The sequence below is a fragment of the Salmo trutta genome, chromosome 18 (assembly GCF_901001165.1).
Source record: "Salmo trutta chromosome 18, fSalTru1.1, whole genome shotgun sequence".
In the NCBI taxonomy this organism is placed as follows: domain Eukaryota; kingdom Metazoa; phylum Chordata; class Actinopteri; order Salmoniformes; family Salmonidae; genus Salmo; species Salmo trutta.
The window spans coordinates 41,347,169-41,373,714 of NC_042974.1; the positions used below are offsets into that span (position 1 = coordinate 41,347,169).

Genomic DNA, 26,546 nt, shown 5'->3' on the forward strand with positions numbered 1-26,546 from the left:
ATGTCATCCACAAATGTAGGGTTTATTTGATATTTTATGCACTGAGATTGAGCTTGCCTTACATCTGAGTTGACAGTGGCAAGACACAATTCCAACTAAATGTACAGGCAAATAAAACCATAAGCCTGAGGAATGTGCCAGAAGAGAGAGAACATGGAGACGAAAGAGAAAAGGATAACTAAGTTTTAGTTTAGCTTGGTTGGCATTGGTTTTGATATTATAGAACAAGAATAAACCAAACACTAGAGCCTTACTGTCCAGTACATTGGTCACTATAACCACAGATACAGCAGAGGGTGCTATTGCCAAGTCTAAAAGATCTAAGGATCACAACGTCATGGCCTCATGAAAGGGATGCAGGTGGGTTTGTGATGTGCAGTGTGCAGAGCCTCACTTTACATGATGGCTCCATAACAATGTGTGAGAATCTACATTGCTGATTTCTGCTTCTTAATTAGCTTCCCGTGGGAAGTTAAAAGCTTACTGTCTGTCAGTGACAGAAGGCACTAACTGCATCAACACCATAGTGAAGCTTTCAATAGCACTACTGAGCACAGCTGTGAAGTCTAACACTGAGATGTATGGAAATGGGAACGCATTCAAAATCAATGAATCTGTGGATTAGATATCCTGAAATGACTTCAAATTTGTTTATTTGTTGTTCCTATGCTGTCTTTCTTGGTGTCAGAATATATTGTTCTGTATAGTGGTATATTGGTTTTCTATGTATCCTGATGGCTTCTGATATAATGATATATGGGTGTTTTATTTATATATAATACATTTGAACATAAGATCTGAGGCCAAGTTCATTACTGGCAGAGGCGGGTACTTGTACAGGATTTAAAGAGGTTTGGATGGAAATGCGGGTGTAATGAATTATAATAATGGAATGTTTGTCACTGAGGCTCTAGATCAAACGTTTTCACACGCACCAACTCTTTCCGTAATGACATAGGCCTACTAGGTAAGGGGAGGGTGTGAACAAATAATAAGAGCAGTGTTGTGTTCGAAACCACCTAAAGCGAGACCGATTCAAGACCAAGACCGGAGCGAATCGTGTCCGAGTCGAGACCAAGACCGGGGGGGCAAGACCAAGTCAAGAGTTCAAAATGTCCAGTATTTCTGTGTTCATATTTCAAAAGAATGTAATGGATACCATAGAAATTCAGAATGTTGAAAAAAATGCATGCTGAGGGCAAATAGAACCACTCTACACATTTTTACTAACCCAAACACAGTGGGGAACAATGAGGGCCTTCTATGCATTCAGAGAAAGGCTAAGGATGTATAAAATAATGAAAATAATAATAATTATATTATTATTTTCAATGGTGTTCTGATTTAATCTCTTCAGTTTTTGTTAGAAAGGAAAAGGTTCACACTAAAGAGAAAAAAAGATCCAATCAGGATTTTTTTTGGTAGTCTCTGGAGAGATAAATCTACTGTAGCTAGCTAAATCAGCCATTGGCTAGGCCAACTGTGCTTTTTTATTGCGTGCTCTCTTTGAAAATAACTTGTGTGTGATATATAGTTGCATTTCAACTTTCGATCACCTGTTACTTTGTGTGCTAAATGTTTTTTGCAATTTTTCAATTTTTATGTAACCTTTATTTAACTAGGCAAGTCAGTTAAGAACAAATTCTTACTTACAATGACAGCCTACCCCAGCCAAACCCTAACCCGGACGACACTGGGCCAATTGTGCGCCGCCCTATGGGAATCCCAATCACAGCTGGTTGTGATACAGCCTGGAATTGAATCAGAGCCTGTAGTGACACCTATAGCACTGAGATGCAGTGCCTTAGACCGCTGCGCCACTCGGGAGCCCCTAATGGGAATTAATAGTTGTACATTTCGATTGGGAAATGCTTAGCCTAATGGTTGTGTTTTTATATTCTTATGATTGGGGCCAACAGGCTCATTAGGTTCGAGTAAATGGACTGCTGCCTTTCCATCGGGCCTATGCAGTGGTGTAGTGGTGTCTGGAGAAGTGGGTCCTGTGTGAAAGAAAGGCGCCCTGTGTGAAAAATCCTGTTTTCCTGTAACCACCAAAAAATGCTTAAACCATTTTTGTCAATTTTTGAGAACTGGCAAATATCGAAAAAATATATATTTTCGAGGGTGTAGATGCCCTTTAATTAAATTGGGCAAAACAAATCCCCTCCCCATTGATACAAATCAGCATTATATACAGTGCATTCAGAAAGTATTCAGACCCCTTGACTTTTGTCTCATTTTGTTACGTTACAGCCTTATTCTAAAATGGATTACATTTTTAAAAATCGGCATGAATCCACACACAATACCCAAAAATGACAAAGCAAAAACAAGTTTTTAGAAGAACAGAAATATCTTATTTAAATAAGTATCAGACCCTTTGCTATTAGACTCGAAATTGAGCACAGGTGCATCCTGTTTCCGTTGATCATGTAAAGATGTTTCTACAACTTGATTAGAGTCCACCTGTGGTAGATTCAATTGATTGGACATGATTTGGAAAGGCACACACCTGTCTATATAAGGTCTAACAGTTGACAGTCCATGTCAGAGCAAAAACCAAGCCATGAGGTCGAAGGAATTGTCCGTAGAGCTCCGAGACAGGATTGTTTTGAGGCACAGATCTGGGGAAGGGTACCAAAACATGTCTGCAGCATTGAAGGTCCCCAAGAACACAGTGGCCTACATCATTCTTAAATGGAAGAAGTTTGGAACCACCAAGACTCTTCCTAGAGCTGGCTGCCCAGCCAAACTGAGCAATTGGGGTAGAAGGGCCTTGGTCAGGGTTACCAAGAAGCCAATGGTCACTCTGACAGAGCTGCAGGGTTCTTCTGTGGAGAAGGGAGAATCTTCTAGAAAGACAACCATCTCTGCAGCACTCCTCCAATCAGGCCTTTATGGTAGAGTGGCCAAACGGAAGCCACTCCTCAGTAGAAGTCACATGACAGCCCACATGGAGATTACAAAAAAACACTTACAGACTCTCAGACCATGAGAAACAAGATTCTCTGATGAAGTCTGATGAAACCAAGCACACAGCTAAGACAACGCATAAGTGGCTTCGGGACAAATCTCTGAATGTCCTTGAATGGCCCACCCAGAGCCTGGACTTGAACCTGATCGAACATCTCCGGAGAGACCTCAAAATGGCTGTGCAGCGGAGCTCCCCATCCAACCTGACAGAGCTTGAGAGGATCTGCAGAGAAGAATGGGATGAACTCCCCAAATACAGGTGTGCCAAGCTTGTAGCGTCATACCCAAGAAGACTTAAGGCTGTCATCGCTACCAAAAATGCTTCAACAAAGTACTGAGTAAATGGTCTGAATACTCATGTAAATGTGATCTTTCTTTTTTCTTTACCTGTTTTGCTTTGTCATTATGGGGTATTATGTGTAGATTGAGTGTCACACCCTGATCTGTTTCATCTGTCCTCGTTATTGTCTCCACCCCTTCCAGGTGTCACTTGTTTTCCACAGTGTATTTATCTCTGTGTTTCCTGTCTCTCTGTGCCAGTTCATCTTGTATGTTTCCAAGTCAACCAGTGTTTTCCCCGTTCTCCTACTTTTGCATTTTCCTTTTTCTAGTCCTCCCGGTTTTGACCCTTGCCCTTTTCTGGACTTTGTACCTGCCTGCTTGACCACGAGCCTGTCTGCCACTCTGTACCTCCTGGACTCTGATCTGGTTTTGACCTTTTTGCCTGTCCACGACCATTCTCCTGCCTACCCCTTTGGATTCATAAACATTGTAAGACTCCAACCATCTGCCCCCTGTGTCTGCATCTGGGTCTCGCCTTGTGCCTTGAAAATGAGGGGGAAAAAACAATTTAATCAATTTTAGAATAAGGCTAGAACATAACAAAATGTGGAAGAAGTAAAGGGGTCTGAATACTTTCCGCATGCACTGTAATTTTGTCAGGTAGGCCTACATTAGTCAACCAACAAGGTTTTATAAATGTTCATGCAAACAGCACATGATGACTGGATTGCACATCGCAAATAGCCTTCTAACCAAGCCTAAGGACCAAACTCTTTCAATACCTGGTTTGCATACCCATTGTTGCCTTAGTTAGCATTTACTGGTAGATATCATAAATTGAAAGGTCTTTCCTACCTACCGGCTACCGATGTCATTCTTCTGTGAGCTGCTCCATGCTACAACTAGTTGAGAGCTGCGCGCTCTTGCTGCCTGCAGATATTCCACTGAAACTAGGCTGTGTGCTGCTCGCATGTGAATATATTTCACGTGCTTTGCGATAGTGTAGGCTACTTTGAGCATGATTTCTCTATTGTACTACATATTTAGTAAGTCGTATAACTCCATGACACTACTTTGATACGCAACAGTAGGGATTAAGAAGTGAGCATAGGCAATGCCCACTGAAAAAAAAGTAGGTATAGGGAAAATAAAAGTTGACGCGTACACCTGTGTATAGCCTCCACGACACCACTGACCCTTTGTGTTTTACAAAAAAATGCACTCCTACGTGAATGCTACAGCATCATGAGCCTACATTAGGTCCAATAGCTTTGCCACTGCACAGATATGTCTGTAACAGATAAAGACTGTTACAATTTTCCCCTGCTTACTAATAATGAGCGCCCAACTTTCCAAAAATTTACCCCACTCTTCCCTAGCAGGGAGTCAAGAAGACTGACAAAATTTTAGTATATTTTTTTAAAAAAGTAAAGGACAGTACTGTTACGAATAAAGTAGGAATCACAGGTTTCAATAGGGCATAAGATATGAATGTGTCAATAAAGGAGTGTAAATATTTTGCCTGGCGAAGCCCTTTTATGAGTTGACTGAATGGAAGTTACTCCGCTGGTCTCGGCTAGAAATTATGAGTCCTCACTATCCGAGACTGAGTCAAGACTGAGCAAAATGTATCTGACACCAAGAGAAAAGACAGAGGCACTCATGTGGACCGGACTTCGAGTACTACAACACTGAATAAGAGTTTCTTAATGACTTGGAGATCCTATTACATTACTCTCCTTTGGTAATACTATACTTTCCGGTTGTAAAATTAAAAGAAATAATAACTTACAGCAGTGGGAGAGCCATGCATGCACCTGCATGAAGATGACACAGGTTTGCTTACGTTTTTTTTGTATGTGCGTGAGCGCATGTGCTTGTGTGTGGATTAGATGGGGTAGATTGGCCATGCCAATAGAGTATAATCCTGCTAATTCAGGGCTTGCCGACACACTGCTGGTCGATTCTCTGTTATATGGCCCCAGTGGGACCATTGAAGAAAGCCTTCAGGACACCATTGTTCAGCTCTCAGTATAGGCTCTGCCTTAGTCTACTGTATAGTATACTTAGTGTACTATAAAGTGGGGTTAGAGAGTTATTGTGATAAGAAGAGGGATTTTTGCTCTCAGTATTATGCACATATAGTTGAAGTCGGAGGTTTACATACACTTATGTTGGAGTCATTGAAACTCCTTTTTCAACCACTCTACAAATTTCTTGTTAACAAACTATAGTTTTGGCAAGTCGGTTAGGACATCTACTTGTGCATGACACAAGTAATTTGTCCAAAAATTGTTTACAGACAGATTATTTCACTTATAATTCACTGTATCACAATTCGTCGGTCAGAGGTTTACACTAAGTTGACTGTGCCTTTAAACAGCGTGGAAAATTCCAGAAAATTATGCTTTAGAAGCTTCTGATAGGCTAATTGACACAATTTGAGTCAATTGGAGGTGTACCTGTGGATTCAAGCCCTACCTACAATCTCAGTGCCTCTTTGCTTGACATCATGGGAAAATCAAATGAAATCAGCCAAGACCTCAGAAAAAAAATATAGACCTCCACAAGTCTGGTTCATCCTTGGGAGCAATTTCCAAACGCCTGAAGGTACCACGTCCATCTGTACAAACAATAGTACACAAGTATAAACACCAATTGATAAAGCTTTTTATGGTCAGCATTATATTTTCACTGGGTGTTTATAACTGTAGTCTCTGAAAGGTACTGTTTGTAAATAAGTGAGTGGGGAAAACTTTTCAGTAGAGTGACTGAAGAGTGACTGAAGATCAAAACTTAATTTTCTTCTGCAATACAATCTTTATATCTCCCGAAGAGGAACTTTACTGAGTGGATGGATGAGTTTCCAGGAACAACTGCCATCTGGTGTAGTTTTTCCATGTGAACACATTCCAGGATAGTTAGCTGTCATTATCTGTCAATTTGATCAAACAGCTGGCATCATTGTTCGTTAATTCTTTGTTTTTGCTTCATTACATACTCATAGAGGGCTCTACTGTATTGTATAAGATATTGTAGTTCGAAGGCACGATGGTGCAGTAGTCTGCTTTTGTCTCTGCTAGCTGTCATCTGTGGGGAAGATGCTTGCCAGCCCAGTCCCTTAACCCCTCTCAAGTAGTATACAGCATGTCTTTATCCCCCCTCTCTTTCCCAATGATCTGATTTATGGCTTTCCTGGCATCGGGGCTGTGAAATGTTTATTGTTCCCCATTTGATCGTCAGTCAGCTGGGTGCTTCATTGTCCAGAACTGCACACATTACACTCACTGTCTAACACAGCACAACACAGATGCACTCTGTAGATCAGATAGCACTGACCAATTAGAATAGAGATGTATGAGATAGAACTGTACAGTAAGTAATAAATACTGTAAAGCACACTAAGGTACAGCAGCAAAGCAGCAAAGCAGATCAGCAGTTAGCTAGATAGACATAGCAGACAGATGAGCAAAGACAAAGATGGATCCGATAATTCAGCTAGGGTGCTCTGATGGATCTACCGAAACTAACAAATCAGATCTGGCAGGTTAGAGAAGATGGACTATCACAGAGAGACGGAGGGGTAATAGCAATCCCAAAAGACTAGAAAGAAAACAGATTAGACACCTATGGATTTGACCAGATGCTCACAATGACACCCTCACAAATGATTTACTTCTGTTTGGTGATGGAAGTCGATGGCAGATCTGCCTGTGTTATAGGAAAACGGTGTGATGAGACTGTCCTCTATTGGTGGCTGTTTGTTATGATAGTGCTGCCGTCTACAAAACATTACATTTTGATCAAGGTTTCTTCACAGCCAAGACAGGATGATAATTTAAATCAGACTGTGGAAATACCATGAGTCATAATACAAAGTGTTTTTGTGTATGTACTTTGCAATAGCTTGGTAATTGTTGCTTAAACAATTTTCAGTCAGTGCACAGTGTGGGGAGACTTGTGTTGCGATTCAGCTGCCCTCTCTCTTTCTAACGCTCTCTCTTGGCACACAAAATAGAGGCAGCATCTCCTTCCCTGACTGCACAAACACACGGCAGTGCCACTATCACAATGGGAGACATTGTGTATATCTACTTAGAATTGTGACATATTCATCTAATTGATTAGTTTCAATAGATCATTAAGTTAATACTGTGTTGTGTCTTTGTCGTCTTTAAAGGTGAAGACTGTAATTTTATCAAATAAATTCTCTGTAATATTATTACGTGATTAAACTAATCACGTAAATTTAATTAACTAGGAAGTCAGGGCACCACGGAAAATCTTCAGATTACGCCGTTATAATTTTCTGAATATAGCTCTTCAGATATTTTAATATCTGTTCAATTAGTCTTCTATTAATGAATTATTCTTTACCTCAGGTCAGTCTCATCTGAACGTCGTAAATTGTTGGTTATCTGCACGAACCCAGCCTCTACTATAAATCCTCCATACACCAGTTGGCTTAATCATTTATTTACTAACTAACTAAATAATCACAGAAATGCATAAACAAACAAACAGAAGATATTGGTTACTAACAATGATAGGGAAGATTCCCTAGTGGGCTAAACCGATATGACGGCTTGTTGGACAAAGGGAAGGGGGTGTGGACTGAGAGAGAGCGGGAAAAACTAAATGGATTCCTTACATAGTCTATAATCATATAAATTGAAATGCTAATCCTTTGCACATGAATGGCCGCTCATTCGAGAATAATTGCAAGTACATATGTAGAGTGAATGTCATTGTTGTCTTCTCTGTTGGAATCCGGTCCGTCTGCTGGAGAGTTCATCCGAGTCTCTCTTTCTCGTTCTGTTTCCCTGTAGATCAGTCTTTTGTGGTTAGAATGAATACTTCAGAGTACCATTCAAAAATGTTCTCATAGAATAGATGGTTCGGCGGTTGTCGGTATTCGCATCCCAGGTTTACATAATTTCTAGCTGCAGACTAGTAATTAGTATCTAAGATTTGCTCTTATTGTGTAGGGATCGATAGTCTCAGATTTGAACCATTTCCATCCGTGTAGCCAATGCTCCGCTCCATGTGGTATGGTTAGGAATTCAATAACTATTCGCAATCACAGCTCACGCTGTGGGTTTGCTTAGTCTGAAAAGGATTTTCTTAGGAGGGGCTTTTATTCGGAACAGTAGAAGAGGGCGGTTCCATGATGCCCGATCATGTCTGTGCTCACGGGGGCGTGGCCGCTGACTAGTTAAACTTTAATCATTTCACAAACTTACATCATTTCACAAATAGTTTCATCTTTACTCAATCATTTTATACAAGAATTAGATGCAAATACCATCATTGAGAAATGTACACATTCAGAGATATAGTTATGTGTGTTTCCTGTCCTTCGTGAGGTCACCAAATGAAACACACTCAACGTAACTGTCCCTTAAGTGTCCACGGACCCTTCCCACATTCTCACAAGTGGACATATAGTTTCATTTTCCCATTTTGGCGATTTAGGAGTTCGGCCACGTGAAATCCTTTGTTCACTCTGTGGTCTCTCTCTCTGCATGAAAAAGGGAAGAGAGTCTCCGCCAGGAATTTACAACCTGAGAAAACAGAACCTGGATGTAGGAGAGAGGCGGAAGCCACGATCTACACCCAGAAAGGGCCACATCATGACACCTGTAATATTAAAACAGGTCATTCTTTTGTCATCATTGTGGCTTCAAATCTTCATCTATACAATACATTTCTGTGTAGGTTCTTAGCCTGTTGGTAAAATTTTGATGTAATTCATATGAGATTTGAGGACATAGCTGACAGTTTGCCACTCCACGCCACCAATAGTGTTCGTTATGCCTTTCCTTTGCTGTTGGCCACTTGTCAAGAATCTACACATTTGCATTGTATGTACAGTTGAAGTCAGAAGTTTACATACACCTCAGCCAAATACATTTAAATTCAGTTTTTCACAATTCCTGATATTTAATCCTTGTAAAAATTCCCTGTCTTAGGTCAGTTAGCATCACCACTTTATTTTAAGAATGTGAAATGTCAGAATAATAGTAGAGAGAATGATTTATTTCAGCTTTTATTTCTTTCATCACATTCCCAGTGGCTCAGAAGTTTACATACACTCAATTAGTATTTGGTAGCATTGCCTTTAAATTGTTTAACTTGGGTCAAACGTTTCGGGTAGCCTTCCACAAGCTTCCCACAATAAGTTGGGTGAATTTTGGCCCATTCCTCCTGACAGAGCTGGTGTAACTAAGTCAGGTTTGTAGGCCTCCTTGCTCACACACACTTTATCAGTTCTGCCCACACATTTTCTATGGGATTGAGGTCAGGGCTTTGTCATGGCCACTCCAATACCTTGACTTTGTTGTCCTTAAGCCATTTTGCCACAACTTTGGAAGTATGCTTGGGGTCATTGTCCATTTGGAAGACCCATTTGTGACCAAGCTTTAACTTCCTGACTGATGTCTTGAGATGTTGCTTCAATATATCCACATACATTTCTTTCTTCGTGATGCTATCTATTTTGTGAAGTGCACCAGTCCCTCCTGCAGCAAAGCACCCCGACAACATGATGCTGCCACCCCCGTGCTTCATGGTTGGGATGGTGTTCTTCGGCTTGCAAGCCTCCTCCTTTTTCCTCCAAACATAACGATGGTCATAATGGCCGAGCAGTTCTATTTTTTTTCATCAGACCAGAGGACATTTCTCCAAAAAGTACAATCTTTGTCCCCATGTGCAGTTGCAAACCGTAGTCTGGCTTTTTTTATGGCAGTTTTGGAGCAGTGGCTTCTTCCTTGCTGAGCGGCCTTTCAGGTTATGTCGATATAGGACTCGTTTTACTGTGGATATAGATACTTTTTGTACCTGTTTCCTCCAGCATCTTCACAAGGTCCTTTGCTGTTGTTCTGGGATTGATTTGCACTTTTCGCACGTTCATCTCTAGGAGACAGAATGCGTCTCCTTCCTGAGCGGTATAATGGCTGCGTGGTCCCATGGTGTTTATACTTGCATACTATTGTTTGTACAGATGAACGTGGTACCTGCTGGCGTTTGGAAATTGCTCCCAAGACTGAACCAGACTTGTGGAGGTCTACAATTTTTTTCCTGTCTTGGCTGATTTCTTTTGATTTTCCCATGATGTCAAGCAAAGAGGCACTGAGTTTGAAGGTAGGCCTTGAAATGCATCCACAGGTACACCTTCAATTGACTCAAATGATGTCAATTAGCCTATCAGAAGCTTCTAAAGCCATGACATCATTTCTGGAATTTTCCACGCTGTTTAAAGGCACAGTTAGCTTAGTGTATATAAACTTCTGACCCACTGGAATTGTGATATAGTGAATTATAAGTGAAATAATCTGTCTGTAAACAATTGTTGGACAAATTACTTGTGTCATCCACAAAGTAGATGTCCTAACCGACTTGCCAAAACTATAGCTGTTAACAAGAAACTTGTGGAGTGGTTTAAAAACGAGTTTTAATGACTTCAACCTATGTGTATGTAAGCTTCCGACTTCAAGTATATAATTAAGTAATAAGTCTCGAGGTTGGTGTGGTATATGGCCAATATACCACAGCTAAGGGCTGTTCTTGGGCACAACGTAAAGCAGAGTGGCTGGATACATGTCACGTCCTGACCAGTAAAAGGGGTTATTTGTTATTGTAGTTTGGTCAGGGTGCGGCAGGGGGTGTTTGTTTTGTGTGTTTCATGTTCTATGTTATCTGCTTCTATGTGTTTATTCTAGTTCTTATATTTCTATGTTGTGTATTTTGGGTTGATCTCTAATTGGAGGCAGCTGAATCTCGTTGCCTCTGATTAGAGATCGTTTTTAAGTAGGGGTTTTTCTTAATGGGTTTTGTCGGTAGTTGTTTTTCGTATAGTCCTTGTGTCCTTACGGAACTGTTGGTTAACGTCGATTTATTTTGTTTAAGTGTTCACTTATATAAATAAAAGAAGATGAGCACGATACCCGCTGCGCCTTGGTCCACTTTCTACGACGCACCTGACAGAACTACCCACCAAACCAGGACCAAGCAGCGGGGATCGGAGCACCGACAAGAAGGATGGACGTGGGAGGATGAACGACGATTCTGGGAGGACAAACTAAGGGACCGAGAGGCATCCCCCCAAAAAAATTTGGGGGGCACACGGGGAGTTGGGCAGAGTCAGGATGGAGACCTGAGCCAACTCCCCGTGCTTATTATGGGGAGCGACGGATCAAGAAAGCACCGAGCTATGCGGAAATGCGCACTGTATTGCTCAGACGCATTCAAAGGCCGGTGCAAACGGTGAAAGCTCCTCAGCATGTCCAGGCTATGTTGAGCACTCAGCCAGGAAGGGTTGTGCAGGCCGTACGCTCCAGACCTCCAGTGCGTCTCCAGGGTCCAGTTTACCCTGTTCCTGCTCCTCGCACTAGCCCTGGGGTGCGTGTTACTAGGCTGGCGCCTCCAAAACTAGCCCCACGCATCAGGCCTCTAGTGCGCCTGCCCAGTCCAGTACGTCCTGTTCCTGCTCCTCACACTAGCCCTGAGGTGCGTGTCACTAGTCTGGCGCCTCCAAAGCCAGCCCCACACATCAGGCCTCTAGTGCGCCTGCCCAGTCCAGTACGTCCTGTTCCTGCTCCTCGCACTAGCCCTGAGGTGCGTGTCACTAGTCTGGTGCCTCCAAAGCCAGCCCCACGCATCAGGCCTCTAGTGTGCCTGCCCAGTCCAGTATGTCCTGTTCCTGCTCCTCGCTCTAGCCCTGAGGTGCGTGTCACTGGTCTGGCGCCTCCAAAGCCAGCCCCACGCATCAGGCCTCCAGTGCGACAGCCCAGTCCGGCGCTGCCAGAGTCGCCCGCCTGTCCGGCGCTGCCAGATTCGCCCGCCTGTCCGGCGCTGCCAGAGTCGCCCGCCTGTCCGGCGCTGCCAGAGTCGCCCGCCTGTCCGGCCCTACCAGAGTCGCCCGCTGCGATGGTCCCCAGTCCGGGGTCAGCGGCGAGGGACCCCCGCTCTAGAGGCGCCACCAAAGTGAGGTGAGCCAGTGGTGGCGCGGGGTCTGCGTCCCGCTCCTGAGCCACCTCCGTAGGGGGGAGTATTGGGAAGGGGGGGTGTAGCTCAAGAACAGTCGGTGACGGTGGCCACCCTCCCTTCACTCCCTTTAAGTTTGGGGTTATTTTTGTGGGGTTTTGTTTGTGAGGTGCATTCGAGGTCTGCACCTTTGGGGGGGGGGGGAGGGGGTACTGTCACGTCCTGACCAGTAAAAGGGGTTATTTGTTATTGTAATTTTGTCAGGGTGTGGCAGGGGGTGTTTGTTTTGTGTGGTTCGGGGTTTTTGGTTTATGTTCTATGTTATCTGTTTCTATGTGTTTATTCTAGTTCTTATATTTCTATGTTGTGTATATAAATTGTTATAAATTGGTTACCAATGTAATTAGAGCAGTAAATTAAATGTTTTGTCATACCCATGGTATACAGTCTGATACACCACGGCTGTCAGCCAATCAACATTCAGGGCTTGAACCACACAGTTTATAATGGATAATACTCGCTGAGGATTTATAGTTTGTCTGGTACAGACCTGTCGACTACAATTGCCTTTAGATTCATGTGAGCTCCTTAATATTAATCATGCGTATGCATGTATCAATTTATACAGTGTGTCAATGCCTGTCTGATTTTGTGTGAAAAGAACTGAGAAGCTACAGGGGGTGTTATTTTCTCCAGTCTGCCACTGGCTGAGACTCTCACTCAGTATGGCTTGAACAGAGGGAGGGGAAGCGGCTGGAGAGGATTTGTATTGGATGCAATAGAAGAGGGGGTGGATCATAAAGGGTAGGAGGGGTGAGGAGAATGGACCATCTATCTTTCCCAATCTCTCTCTCTATCTGTGTTTCCAACTAAAGGGTGGAGAAGTGTGAGGAATAGAGGGATAGAAAGAGAGGAGAGGGAGAACGGGAGAGAGAGGGAGGAAGTAGGAGAGGGAGAAATGGAGAGGGGGGAGATTGATAGCATCATGTCAGGACTCAGTAGCATCCTGTTTCTTCACTCTACATTATACCTTTCATTTGGACGCTGTCCAGCAAACAGGAGTAGCAGCGTGTGAGAGGACAGCTTTCCCTCCCCTGTGGGAAACAGAGTGCGGCTCCTGCCCAGGACACACACACAAACTACACACTCACACGTGTGCTGCGAAGAACACTGTCGACACAGGGATGCACCATGAAGGTGAGCTCTACTCACCCAGAGTGACATATAGTTTGAGGGGAAGTCAACACTTTACTGTACGTCAGCAGCTACTGTACTGTTTCACTGGGCACGTTGCCAGCTGCCTTGTCATGTTTTAGCTCACATTCATGTGAGCTAAACATTTGATTTGATTTGTGTCCGTTTACATGGGACATTGTGTGGCTGTGTTGTAGCTCTCAATGAGACTTTGAAATTCAGAACAGGTGAATGTGTTTTTGTCCTGTGAACAATCTTGTTCGCTGAGATCTTGATGCTACAGTATATACGATCTGCTTAGCGGAGAGTCGTTTGATTGTTTCGAAAAGTTATAAATGTATGTTTTGCTTGCCTTGAAATACTTCACATCCAGGTGGTTAATTGGCGGTCTGCCAGTGCACAATGTCTGTAGTAATTATATGAACCAGAGTGAGTGATGCTTTGTGTTGTTTGGGTGAATGTGCTGGTGTAGCAGATGGGGGATTTGTTGACCTCACGCCTCATCCTGAAGTGTCTCCACTTGCGCTGCCGAATAGCTAGCTTTTCAGTGGCGCGACTGGGTAAGACACTTCGGGAGGGTGGTCACATGTGTTTGCAAGGCAGATGTCCTGCGTTCCAGCCTCGATAATAGCCGGATCAGGAGGAAGCGGCCCTCACTAAGCAAGCAGTGTGACGTCCTTTACAATTGGTTATAGTTGAAGACAATGATGAAGACAATGAACATGGGTGAGGGATTTGTGCTCTTCGGTAGAGTGGGGGCTGGGATGTACAGTACATGGTTGAGGGGAAAGCAAAGAGTTGCTAAAGATGCTGCTGGTTTGCTGTGGTGCCGGGTTATTTGCTTGAGGATGAAGACTAAAGAAAGTTTGTGTTGTGAAGGCGTCTATCACTAAATTAATGACATAATGCAGTTATGACATGAAAGAGATTTAAAATGTTTATACAGTTAGTGAGTGAAAACTTTCATGAGGATTTGGAATTGCTGTTCATTTGCATATTTGGCAAATGTTTTTGTAATTTTGTCTGCTTCAAGTAATTTTTTCATCTGTCATATTGTTGTCACATTGCGGTTGACACCTCTGAGATGCTGAGGATTGTGAGGCTGACAATGTTTGGCCAGGGATACAGGCAACCTCCTCTTGGGGGTATCACAGCTCACTTAGCGGTTAGGGAAGGCGCAAATTGCAGCAACTGTCCTTCGCATCGCCCGTCACTCTTTCAGCCCCGCTGCACAAAACAAAGTCTGACAACTAAAGCAGGCAGCCAATATGACACTGACTGTCCTGCTATTCTACCGGTGTTTGGGGAGATGAGTGGAAGGGGGGGGTTCTCTCTAAATTTCACTCACAGACAGGAACTCTATGCACAGAGCGTGCCAACATTCACATTCACGCACACACACACATACACATTGAGCTTACAGAACTCATCCAGCAGAATGCCCATAGGAGAGAGGAGACAAAAGCACTTGGAGTGGTACCCATGGAAACATAATCACTGTCTCCTCAGGTAGCTCCATCTCATGCAACAGAGTTGGTGGGATCATTTGAGGATAACATTGCTACTTATGGCTTACAGTCTCTAATGACGGTATGAGTAACATGGTATCTAAGAGAATTCTATCTTAGTCCCACACATTGGCAGACCGTGTTCATTTATGGCATGTGTGTGTGTGTGTGTGTGTGTGTGTGTGTGTGTGTGTGTGTGTGTGTGTGTGGGAAGCGTACTGAAATTCTAATATCGTTCTCTCAGACCTCATGCTGTGAGACGGTTCACTGGACAGAATTCTGCACCATTTGCTAAATCTTATTTCAGAAATAACACATACTGCCGACTGGTAAAATATGGAAGTGTATCACATGGGGATGTGTGAAACTTACTCCTCAGCATCCTTACCCTTACTCACTAAGCGTGCCGTCCTTTACAGTGGTGCCGTGACCCGGATCTACAGTTGTGCTCAGCTCAACGCTTGGGTCACTATTGAGTAAGTTTGAGGGGGGAATGTAGCACATGTGGATGTGTGAAACCAGATTATCCATTATATTGACCAGATACTCCACTCGCTGCTCTAACAATGAAAATAAATGTCTTTAAAAATGGAAGGCAGTCGGGAGGAGGCAGGTGGGACCTTTCTAGCCAATGAGAGGGCAGATACAAGTGTGATAACGGGCACAACTCGGTTATAATGTTTTTTTTCTCAAAGTTGCCGAGATGCCACGTGCGCCTAACCTGGGTTCCAGTCTCTTTAGCTAATCCACTCCCTGTACTCCATGTCATGTGTCAAAGCAATAACAAGGAGTGGAATGTTAGTCTGAGTACCAGTCTCTAAAGCTAACATGCATCCACTTATATTGGACATGATTTGGAAAGGCACACACCTGTCTTTTTACGGTCCCACAGTTGACAGTGCATGTCAGTGCAAAAACCAAGCCATGATGTCGACGGAATTGTCCGTAGCGCACCGAGAGTAGCAGATCTGGGGAAGGGTACCAAAAAATTTCATCAACATTGAAGGTCCCCAAGAACACAGTGGACTTCACTGTGGCTGCCCGGCCTAATTGAGCAATCATGGGAGAAGGACCTTGGTCAGTGAGGTGACCAAGAACCCGATGGTCACTTTGACAGAGCTCCAGAGTTCCTCTGTGGAGATGGGAGAACCTTCCAGAAGGACAACCATCTCTGCAGCACTCCACCAATCAGGCCTTTATGGTCGAGTGGCCAGACGGAAGCCTCTCCTCAGTAAAAGGCACATGACAGCCCGCTTGGAGTTTGCCAAAAGGCACCTAAAAGACTCTCAGACCATGAGAAAAAAGATTCTCCGGTCTGATGAAACCAAGATTGAACTCTTTGGCCTGAATGTCAAGCGTCACGTCTGGAGGAAACCTGGCACCATCCCTACGGTGAAGCATGGTGATGGCAGCATCATGCTGTGGGGATGTTTTTCAGCAGCAGGGACTGAAAGACTAGTAAATCGAGGGAAAGATGAACAGAACAAAGTAAAGAGATATCGTTGATGAAAACCTGCTCCAGAGTGCTCAGGATCTCAGACTGGGGTGAAGGTTTACCTTCCAACAGGACAACGAACATAAGCACACAGCCAAGACAATGCAGGAGTGGCTTCGGGACAAGTCTCTGAATGTCATTGACTGGCCAAAGTCAAGGGGTTGGAATACTTTTTGAATGCAATGTATATATACTGGATTCTATTTAAGGAACTTTAATTGCAGGAAAAAACCTTTCACAGTTTGGGCAAAATCACAACAGCAACATAAGAGCCGCTTTAAAAAAAATCTTACTTTATTGCTAATGTCACTTCCCTAAACTAACACAGGGGAATAGACCCTACTGTACCCCTCCTCTTCCCAAGTGCATTAGGTCACACAGAGCTCTTGAGATCTTTTTCAGGATTGAATGAGCGGATGGATGGGCGGATGGGCTGACCACAGATCCGTCATGGTCAGGTCTCAGGAGCTCTGAGGTCTCTGTGAGACTGTAATGACCCAGACAGTGCTGCAGGCTGCAGCCTATAGAGGCTCCAGGAGGGAGGGACTGGGACAGCAACAATGCTACCATTCCTGGCAGGTTCACTGATACTGCAGCATTGGGAGACACATCATTGATCATCACCCTCCGAATTGGCCCTTAACTGGAGAAAACAAATGGTGCCCCTCCAAAGATAATGAGATCTAAGGAGTGTGTGCTCTGTCCGATTAAAAAAATAAAATAAAAACATGATTAGATACAAAGGGAAAGGGAAATGCTTTTGAATTGTCTTTGAGATAGCTTGGTTGATGCTTGAAGTGATTATTTTATCAAATATTCTACCTTCTCTCTATTCTTCTACCAACCCACATGAAAAAATACTACAGTTTACTACAGTACTTACTATAGTAAACTGTGGTATACAGTAGAATACTATCCTACACACTGTAGTATCCCTCAATCATGTGTAGTACTTACTATAGAATGTTGTAGTACACTGTAGAATTCTACAGTAAATACTACAATATTATCCACAAAAAAACACTTCACTTAAAATCTGACCTCTCTGAAATGAAAATGGATGGCCCTCCCTTCAACAAAATATATTTTAACTAAACCCTCCCTGAACGCTTGACATATATTTAGACCTGTTATGACATATATTGACTTATTTTATGGCTGGTTATGACACCTACAGAAGAGTGTCAAAACCCACAAAACCTACCACGCAAGGCAAAACATTCCATTACAACATAATCTACGTGTCAACAGTATTGTTATGTTACAGTTGAAGTCAGAAGTTTACATACACCTTAGCCAAATACATTTAAACTCAGTTTTTCACAATTCCTGACATTTAACTCTAGTAAAAATTCCCTGTCTTAGGTCAGTTAGGATCACCACTTTATTTTAAGAATGTGAAATGTCAGAATAATAGTAGAGAAAATGATTTATTTCAGCTTTTATTTCTTTCATCACATTCCCAGTGGGTCAGAAGTTTACATACACTCAATTAGTATTTGGTAGCATTGCTGTTAAATTGTTTAACTTGGGTCAAATGTTTCGGGTAGCCTTCCACAAGCTTCCCACAATAAGTTGGGTGAATTTTGGCCCATTCCTCCTGACAGAGCTGGTGTAACTGAGACAGGTTTGTAGACCTCCTTGCTCACACACGCTTTTTTAGTTCTGCCCACAAATCTTTTATAGGATTGAGGTCAGTGCTTTGTGCAGGCCACTCCAAGACCTTGACTTTGTTGTCCTTAAGCCATTTTGCCACAAATTTGGAAGTATGCTTGGGGTCATTGTCCATTTGGAAGACCCATTCGCGACCAAGCTTTAACTTCCTGACTGATGTCTTGAGATGTTGCTTCAATATATCGACATAATTTTCTTTCCTCATGATGCCATCTATTTTGTGAAGTGCACCAGTCCCTCCTGCAGCAAAGCAGGAGGGACTGGTGTTCTTTGGCTTGCAAGCCTCCCCCTTTTCCCTCCAAACATAACGATGGTCATTATGGCCAAACAGTTCTATTTTTGTTTCATCAGACCAGAGGACATTTCTCCAGAAAGTACAATCTTTGTCCCCATGTGCAGTTGCACACCGTAGTCTGGCTTTTTTATGGCTGTTTTGGAGCAGTGGCTTCTTCCTTGCTGAGCAGCCTTTCAGCTTATGTCGATATAGGACTCGTTTTACTGTGGATATAGATACCTTTGTACCTGTTTCCTCCAGTATCTTCACAAGGTCCTTTGCTGTTGTTCTGGGATTGATTTGCACTTTTCGCACCAAAGTACGTTCATCTCTAGGAGATAGAACGCGTCTCCTTCCTGAGCGGTATGACAGCTGTGTGGTCCCATGGTGTTTATACTTGTGTACTATTGTTTGTATAGATGAACGTGGTACCTTCAGGTGTTTGGAAATTGCTCCCAAGGATGAACCAGACTTGTGGAGGTCTACAATTTTTTCTGAGTTTGAAGGTAGGCCTTGAAATACATCCACAGGTACACTTCCAATTGACTCAAACTATGTCAATTAGCTCAGAAGCTTCTAAAGCCAAGACATCATTTTCTGGAATTTTCCAAGCTGTTTAAAGGCACAGTCAACTTAGTGTATGTAAAATTCTGACCCACTGGAATTGTGATACAGTGAATTATAAGTGAAATAATCTGTCTGTAAACAATTGTTTGAAAAATTGCTTGTGTCATGCACAAAGTAGATGTTCTAACCGACTTCCCAAAAATATAGTTTGTGGAGTGGTTGAAAAACGAGTTTTAATGACTCCAACCTAAGTGTATGTAAACTTCCGACTTCAACTGTATATATATATTTTTTATTGACCATGTTAAATTATCATTGTAATTGCACACACATTGATGTCAGACATGCACCTACCCCAATGCTCTTCTTTATGATGACTGATATCAGGGTATGTAGTGATTGGCCTATCTGGCATTATGATCGTCATAATGCTTCTTGACAGTGTCATGAAGTGTATTTTCTTAGTCCAAGTGAAGTGACACAGAATGGTCATAATGCTTCAGTGTCATAAAGGGTATTTACTACAAGTTATTTAAAATATGATGAAACAAATCTGACTTTAAATAGTTCATTACCACAAGAAAGGATTTAAGAAAAAAACATTCAAATGAAAGGAAACTTCTTGTCAGGGAATAAACATATTTGAATAAATGTGGGTTTTGACACTCTTATATAGTTGTCATAACCAGCCATAAAATAACGCAATATATGTCACAGCAGGTGTAGATATGGGTCATGACAGTGTTATGACCATATGACAGGGTATGACAAGTTATGTCAGTTGTTATGACATATTATGACATGGTTATGACCGTGTTATAATTTGTTATGACACTGGGTGTCAAGTAAAGTGTTACCTCTTTAGTAATACCACACAAATTTCTGAAATGACTAGCTAAGAATGGACAGAGAGATAAGCCTATGTGTTCATCTTATCATATTTGTCCAATGCCAAATCAGTGTGTCTTGTTTGCAACAAACTCCCTATTTGCAAATAATTAGATCTGAGACTTCATTAGGAATCTGAGCATGGTAATTTCAAATGTTAGGCCTACCTTTTCACCTACCAATGCAGAAAAATGTACTGTTGGCTACTCTTCTTCCATGCCTTAACCCAACGAGAGAAGGTCACAAGTGTTTTCCTAAAAGCTGTCTGTGTTTAAACATCTTCTATTGTACAGAATGTGAATAACTTAATCAATTGATGTTGACAGAATTAGATTACTTCCCAAACAAAGTACATGTTTTGTCTCCTTGGCTATAGAAGGTTGTAGCTCAGCCTCTGAATATCAAAGAAACAAAACGATGATATTTCCATATGCATCGGAGTCACATCTTTCCCGGGTATTTTACTGCTTGATTCTAGCATAAGGCATCACGGACTGAAGTGCTGTTATAGATCACTTTATATAATCTGATCCTTTTTATTTTCTTCAAAATCTTTTTTTGCCATTTTCTTAAATTTTTTTACATTTATTTATTATTTGACCTTTATTTAACTAGGCAAGTCAGGTAAGAACACATTCTTATTTACAATGAAGGCCTAGGAACAGTGTGTTAACTGCCTTGTTCAGGTGCAGAACGACAGATTTTTACCTTGTCAGCTCTGGGATTCGATCTTGCAACCTTTCGGTTACTTTCGGTTAATAAATACCCTCTCATACCCCCGCAATTCGAGTCTTGTTAGGCTATTTAAAGAGTGCATGGTGGGTGGAGGAATTGCCCCAAAAATCTATGGATATAGCAGTCTATAGCCTAATATTGTCTGTCTTATTTCTTAATTAGGAAGAAATAGGCTCCAACACAAACCCCTCTTGATGTTAGTAATTATGTCTAATTAAAATGAAGATGTTGAAATTAATTACCCTACTCGAATTTGCCTACTTTCAGCACCATGAGCTGTCCAGTTCCAATTGATTGTGCTGTGGCTGCTGTTTCATGTTTCATCACCACAATGTAAGTTACTTGAATCTGGCTTATTGTGAGGTTAATAACTCTAATAAATACAGTACATCATGGGCAATAAATATATTGTTTTTTAGTAAGCAAGCTATTAAAGTTGACCTCCGGTCCTCACATTCGCACTCTCCTTCTCAAACTGAACAGAACATAAGATATAGGCTAGTCTTTCCACAAGATGGTGCATTTGTTGGACTAGGCCTACAAGATGGTGCATTTGTTGGACTAGGCCTACAAGATGGTGCATTTGTTGGACTAGGTCTACTCAAAAAATATTTTCAAAGAAGCCTTTGACTCTCCTCCTGAACTGCCACCGTAGACCTACACAGCACAGCCATTGGTTAGGCAGCCGGGACTCAGGGCTGGAATATCCATTGCAGTGTGTAATGCAGACTAGTTTTATATACACAATCCAAGCAGCTATCTTAGAAATATAACTTTGGTCTGTGCTTCTCCGAACATGTACTTTGTAGCCTATAGGCTATGGATCATTTGATTGAGACTAAACTAAATAGCCTATAAGCACACTTGATATTGCGTGCACAGCGGATAATCAGAGCTGAGGGGCATCGATATATGTGACCGACCGCCTTGATACGGTCTTATGTAGCAACATTTGAAATGGTGTTTATTACATTGGGAAAAAGTGGAGACAGAGCTAGAAAATGGTATGTCATGCACTGCAGTTGAGGTACAATGGGAAAGTAATTCTGCTTTGAAAGTTGCTAAACTAGGTAAGCTCACTTTTGAGAAAATGGTCCTTGAATATTTTGGTACACCTACTGGAGAGTGCTTCTTTGTTTTCAACCATTCACCATCGTTCACACCCTCTTAAGCCTTAGCCCCACCCATCTCTTTAAGGATTCACATGTGAGGCCATGTGGTAAACACACCCTATATCAAATAAAATGGTCCCAGTCTGGGAGCAAAAGTTTATTTGTCACATGCACAGGATACAGAAGGTGTAAACAGTAAAGTGAAGTGGTTACTTGCATAGTTCAATATCAAAAACAGAAAGTGTCCAGATAAAACATAATTTATAAATATTTTAGAATTATTAAATGACTCTTACCGACACACTTGTCAAAATTGGGTCATGTGAAGGAAATGCTATAACCACCCCCCAGCCACATCTAGCTAAGTGGATGGGAAACTATTGTCTAGACATGTACACATGTTCATGAAATACAATAGATGGCCGTAATCACCCCCAGACACACCTGGCTAATTTGATGGGTCATGTAATAATCCGGTCGAAGTGGAGTCTTTTGTTTAGACACTACACAGATCATACATGCAGGGGTGCAACATTCACTGGGGACAGGGACGGGGGGGTGGACGTGTCCCCTCCACATTCTGAAATTGCATTTTTGTCCCCCCCAGTTGTAACATTGGAATGTGATACAAAACGAGGCAACGGTGTGCTTTAGGACCATGCGGATGCCTCTGAGTGGTCGGATAGGCTGTTTGGAGTGTTTATCTGACTGGATAAAAAAATATATAAATAAAAACCATTATGTCCCCCCCACTTCTAAAACCAAAGTTGCGCCCTGCATACATGTAACGTTAGCTAGTGAGACAGCAAGCAAATGTTTGCTAGCTAACTAACAGTACACTTTAACTTGCAATAAAAACTACTTTCTGACAAAATGTGAAACTTATATCTGAAAATGTAGCTGACTCTTACCTGCATACATGGATGAATGCTTCATAGCAGACTGGGACCATTTAACTCATTTAACTTGTTTGTAGCTATGTCTTGTTTGGCCAGTGTTATGTCAAGTCACTCCATTTCACACTGACCGTGGCGTGTGCAGAAAGTAGCCCATCACTTTTTCCAACTGATCTGTCGATAGCGCCTGCTAAATTCAGGGAATCAATGTTGTTGAGAAAAGTAGCAAAACTTTTGTAGTTCTCGATGGCTAATGTTATATCTTTCAAAAACGGCGCGGTAGAAAGGACTGTCAACACATACTGAACAGCTCACATTATAGACAGAAGCGTGCTACACGGCAGACCAATCCAAACTCATCTCCTGTCATGTCCAGCCCATCCATTATCTCAACCAATTACGGCTAGCGGGAGGGTTCTTGTCTTTTTCTGTGGCTAAACCAACTAGGCTCGTATTTTCATAATTTTATTTGTATTTATGGATGGAATACAACATTTTTATTATGGCACATCAAATGTTCCAGAAGGCATTTCTGCCAAAAAACACATTTTGATAAAAATGTAATGTTTACATTCAAATGTCGCTCCTATGAAGTAGCAACATACGCCTAGCTTCCTGAAATGAGTCACATATAGCATAATAAGCAACTAATTCTAAAACACTTAGAAATATTGGAATTTCATCAATTATAAATTACATGACCCTTCTCTGGACTAGATTAAAAAAATACTTAACCCTCTCCTTGACTGAAATTGAAAAAGCATGACCCTCCCCCATTTCCCTCCAGGTACCCATTCTGTACATTTCAGTCGAGTGAGAAACCTGCATGCCAAGTACAGACCATACTGTGTTACCTACAGGTTATAGAAAAGAGCAGAAGCTCTGAACTATCTGTTCAGACCCAAGTCCTAACTACCTGCAGGTTATTGAAAATGTTCTCTCTTAGAATTTATCCAGTAGGTTTTCTCCAATTCTATGCCAAAGATAATAAAACACTATAGTAAATAGTACAGTAACAGTCCGCAAAAACACTGCAAAAAACTACATTAATTGCTTTAGTATATACTACTGTCACGCCCTGACCAGGTGAACTCTGCTATTTTGGTCAGGGTGTGGCATTTCTATGCTTTATTTTCTATGTTTTGGTTATAGCCTTTCTTTGTGTTTTATTTCTATGTTGGGCTCGGGGGTGATTTCCCAATCAGACAGCTGTCGCTTGTGAAGTCTGATTGGGAATCACATTTAAGTTCCTTTTCCCCCACGATGTTTGTGGGTTGTTGTCTCGTTATTTGAGCACGTAACGTATTGGCAGTTGTTCCTTGATTTTGTGTACATGTTTAATTCTAGTGTGTTAAATAAACATGTATTCGCTCCCAGCTGCGTTTTGGTCCGCTTCCTCGTCTCCCGACGACAATCGTTACAGAACAACCCACCGAACCAGGACCAAGCAGCTGGAGGAAAAGGAGCGCGAGAGATGGGCTCGCGAGGGGAAGGAGTTCTGGACCTGGGAGGAGATCATGTCGGGGAAAGGACCCTGGCGGAAGGATTCCCAGGTCGAGGAGGTAAAGCCAGCCGGTAGACGGAGTCGCAGGCGGCGGTCGAGGAGGCCCGGAAAACACCCCCAAGAAATTTTTTTTTGGGGGGGGCTAATGGGGTGGTCCGGAAGGGCAGAGGAGGAGCCCAGACCACTGCTCTCATGGGGGATGACGGCGGAGAAGGAGATGAGGCGTTTGATTGAGGACCTGCAGAGGGAAGATCTGGAGGAGGAGCCATGGTATGCGGAGTTGCGCGCTGTGTCGCCAGTGCGCCCGCACAGCCCGGTGCGTCCGGTGGACATGCCCAGCACATGCCGTGCTAGGATGGGCATCCAGCCAGGACGAGTGGCTAAACCGGCTCCATGCTTCAGTTCACCAGTGCGTGTTCACAGTCCTGTCTGGCCCGTTCCTGTTCCCCGCACCAAGCCCACGGTGCGTGTCCACAGTCCTGCCCGTCCCTGCTCCCCGCACCAAGCCATGGTATGCAGAGTTGCGCGCTGTGTCGCCAGTGCGCCCGCACAGCCCAGTGCGTCCGGTGGACATGCCCAGCACATGCCGTGCTAGGATGGGCATCCAGCCAGGACGAGTGGCTAAACCGGCTCCACGCTTCAGGTCACCAGTGCGTGTTCACAGTCCTGTCTGGCCCGTCCCTGCTCCCCGCACCAGGTTAGTGGTGCGTGTCCCCAGTCCTGTCCGGCCCGTCCCTGCTCCCCGCACCAGGTTAGTGGTGCGTGTCCCCAGTCCTGTCCGGCCCGTCCCTGCTCCCCGCACCAGGTTAGTGGTGCGTGTCCCCAGTCCTGTCTGGCCCGTCCCTGCTCCCCGCACCAAGTCAGTGGTGCGTGTCCCCAGTCCGGTCCGGCCCGTCCCTGCTCCCCGCACCAAGTCAGTGGTGCGTGTCCCCAGTCCTGTCCGGCCCGTCCCTGCTCCCCGCACCAGGTTAGTGGTGCGTGTCCCCTGTCCTGTCCGGCCCGTCCCTGCTCCCCGCACCAGGTTAGTGGTGCGTGTCCCCAGTCCTGTCCGGCCCATCCCTGTTCCCCGCACCAAGCCCACGGTGCGTGTCCACAGTCCTGTCCGGCCCGTCCCTGTTCCCCGCACCAAGCCCACGGTGCGTGTCCACAGTCCTGTCCGGCCCGTTCCTGTTCCCCGCACCAAGCCCACGGTGCGTGTCCACACGTGTCTGGCCCACCGGTGCCCAATCCTGTTCCGGTCGACGGCTCCGCTCCGGAGCCTGAGCATGCCGCTCCACAGTGGTCCAGTCCGGGCCAGAGGGGTAGGGCTAGGGTGGAGGCAGGGGGAGAAACACGCCCGGGGCCAGAGCCTCCACCGAGGGTGAGGCGCCCACCCGGGTCCCCCCCCTAATAGACTTTAGGTTGGTGCGCCGGGAGTACGCACCGTTGGAGGGGGGGTACTGTCACACCCTGACCAGGTGAACTCTGCTATTTTGGTCAGGGTGTGGCATTTCTATGCTTTATTTTCTATGTTTTGGTTATAGCCTTTCTTTGTGTTTTATTTCTATGTTGGGCTCGGGGTGATTTCCCAATCAGACAGCTGTCGCTTGTGAAGTCTGATTGGGAATCACATTTAAGTTCCTTTTCCCCCCACGATGTTTGTGGGTTGTTGCCTCTGTTGTTTGAGCAAGTAACGTATCGACGGTTTTTCTTGAATTTTGTGTACATGTTAATTCCATGGTGTTGAATAAACATGTGTTCGCTCCCAGCTGCGTTTTGGTCCGCTTCCTCGTCTCCCGACGACAATCGTTACAACTACAGTTATTTTACTACAGTATTTAATATACTATACTATAGTTAAGTAAATACTACAGGAAAGTCTGCAAAACACTACAGTGAATACTATACTATTTATACTATAGTATATTTTGTGGCAAACTGAATTTCTGATCATCTGGCAGAGCGTTTTACCCATCTGTTTCTCCATTACTGGAAAAAATATATACATTTTGCAGTCATTTACAATATTTCATGTCACACTTGCAAACACAAAGACACACACACACACACACACACAAATAGACACAAACATAATCTGTTTTCCTAATGCAGGTAGGTTGTATCTGTCACACTGATTGCTTAATAGCAAAAGTATAACAAATGAACTGTCAAATGTCATCAGTGTTGCAGAATTGACACAACATTTCACTCAATACCTTTTCATTAAGCCAATGTCTAATTGCTTCAAGGTTTAGCATTGTAGGAGATAAATCAAGCAGTCCTAATCAGAATATATACTGTGTGTGTATATGTATATATACACAGTATGCATACCTATCATCTTAAAGATAATCCATTGCTAATAGCTAACTAGTGTAACCCAATTTGATGTCAACACCAGTGGTTAGCTAGCTATCGCCAGTATGTGTTGCATTGAGGAGTATTCTCAGGTAATAGTGTGTTCTACGTCTACCCTGTCT

At 43.3% G+C, this 26,546-nt stretch overlaps 1 protein-coding gene across 2 annotated transcripts in view; it reads left to right on the forward strand.

Moving 5' to 3' along the window:
* The window catches only part of LOC115153303 (inactive phospholipase D5), a 95,161-nt gene that overhangs the window by 16,279 nt on the left and 52,336 nt on the right, over positions 1-26,546 (forward strand). The window contains exon 1 of one of the 2 annotated variants that reach the window (XM_029698598.1): positions 13,157-13,437. The exons of the other annotated variant lie outside the window; for it this stretch is intronic. Coding sequence (XP_029554458.1) covers positions 13,432-13,437 — 6 coding nt within the window. The 5' untranslated portion in view covers positions 13,157-13,431. Of the gene's footprint in view, positions 1-13,156; positions 13,438-26,546 lie in introns of those variants that run through there. 2 annotated transcript variants of the gene reach the window in all.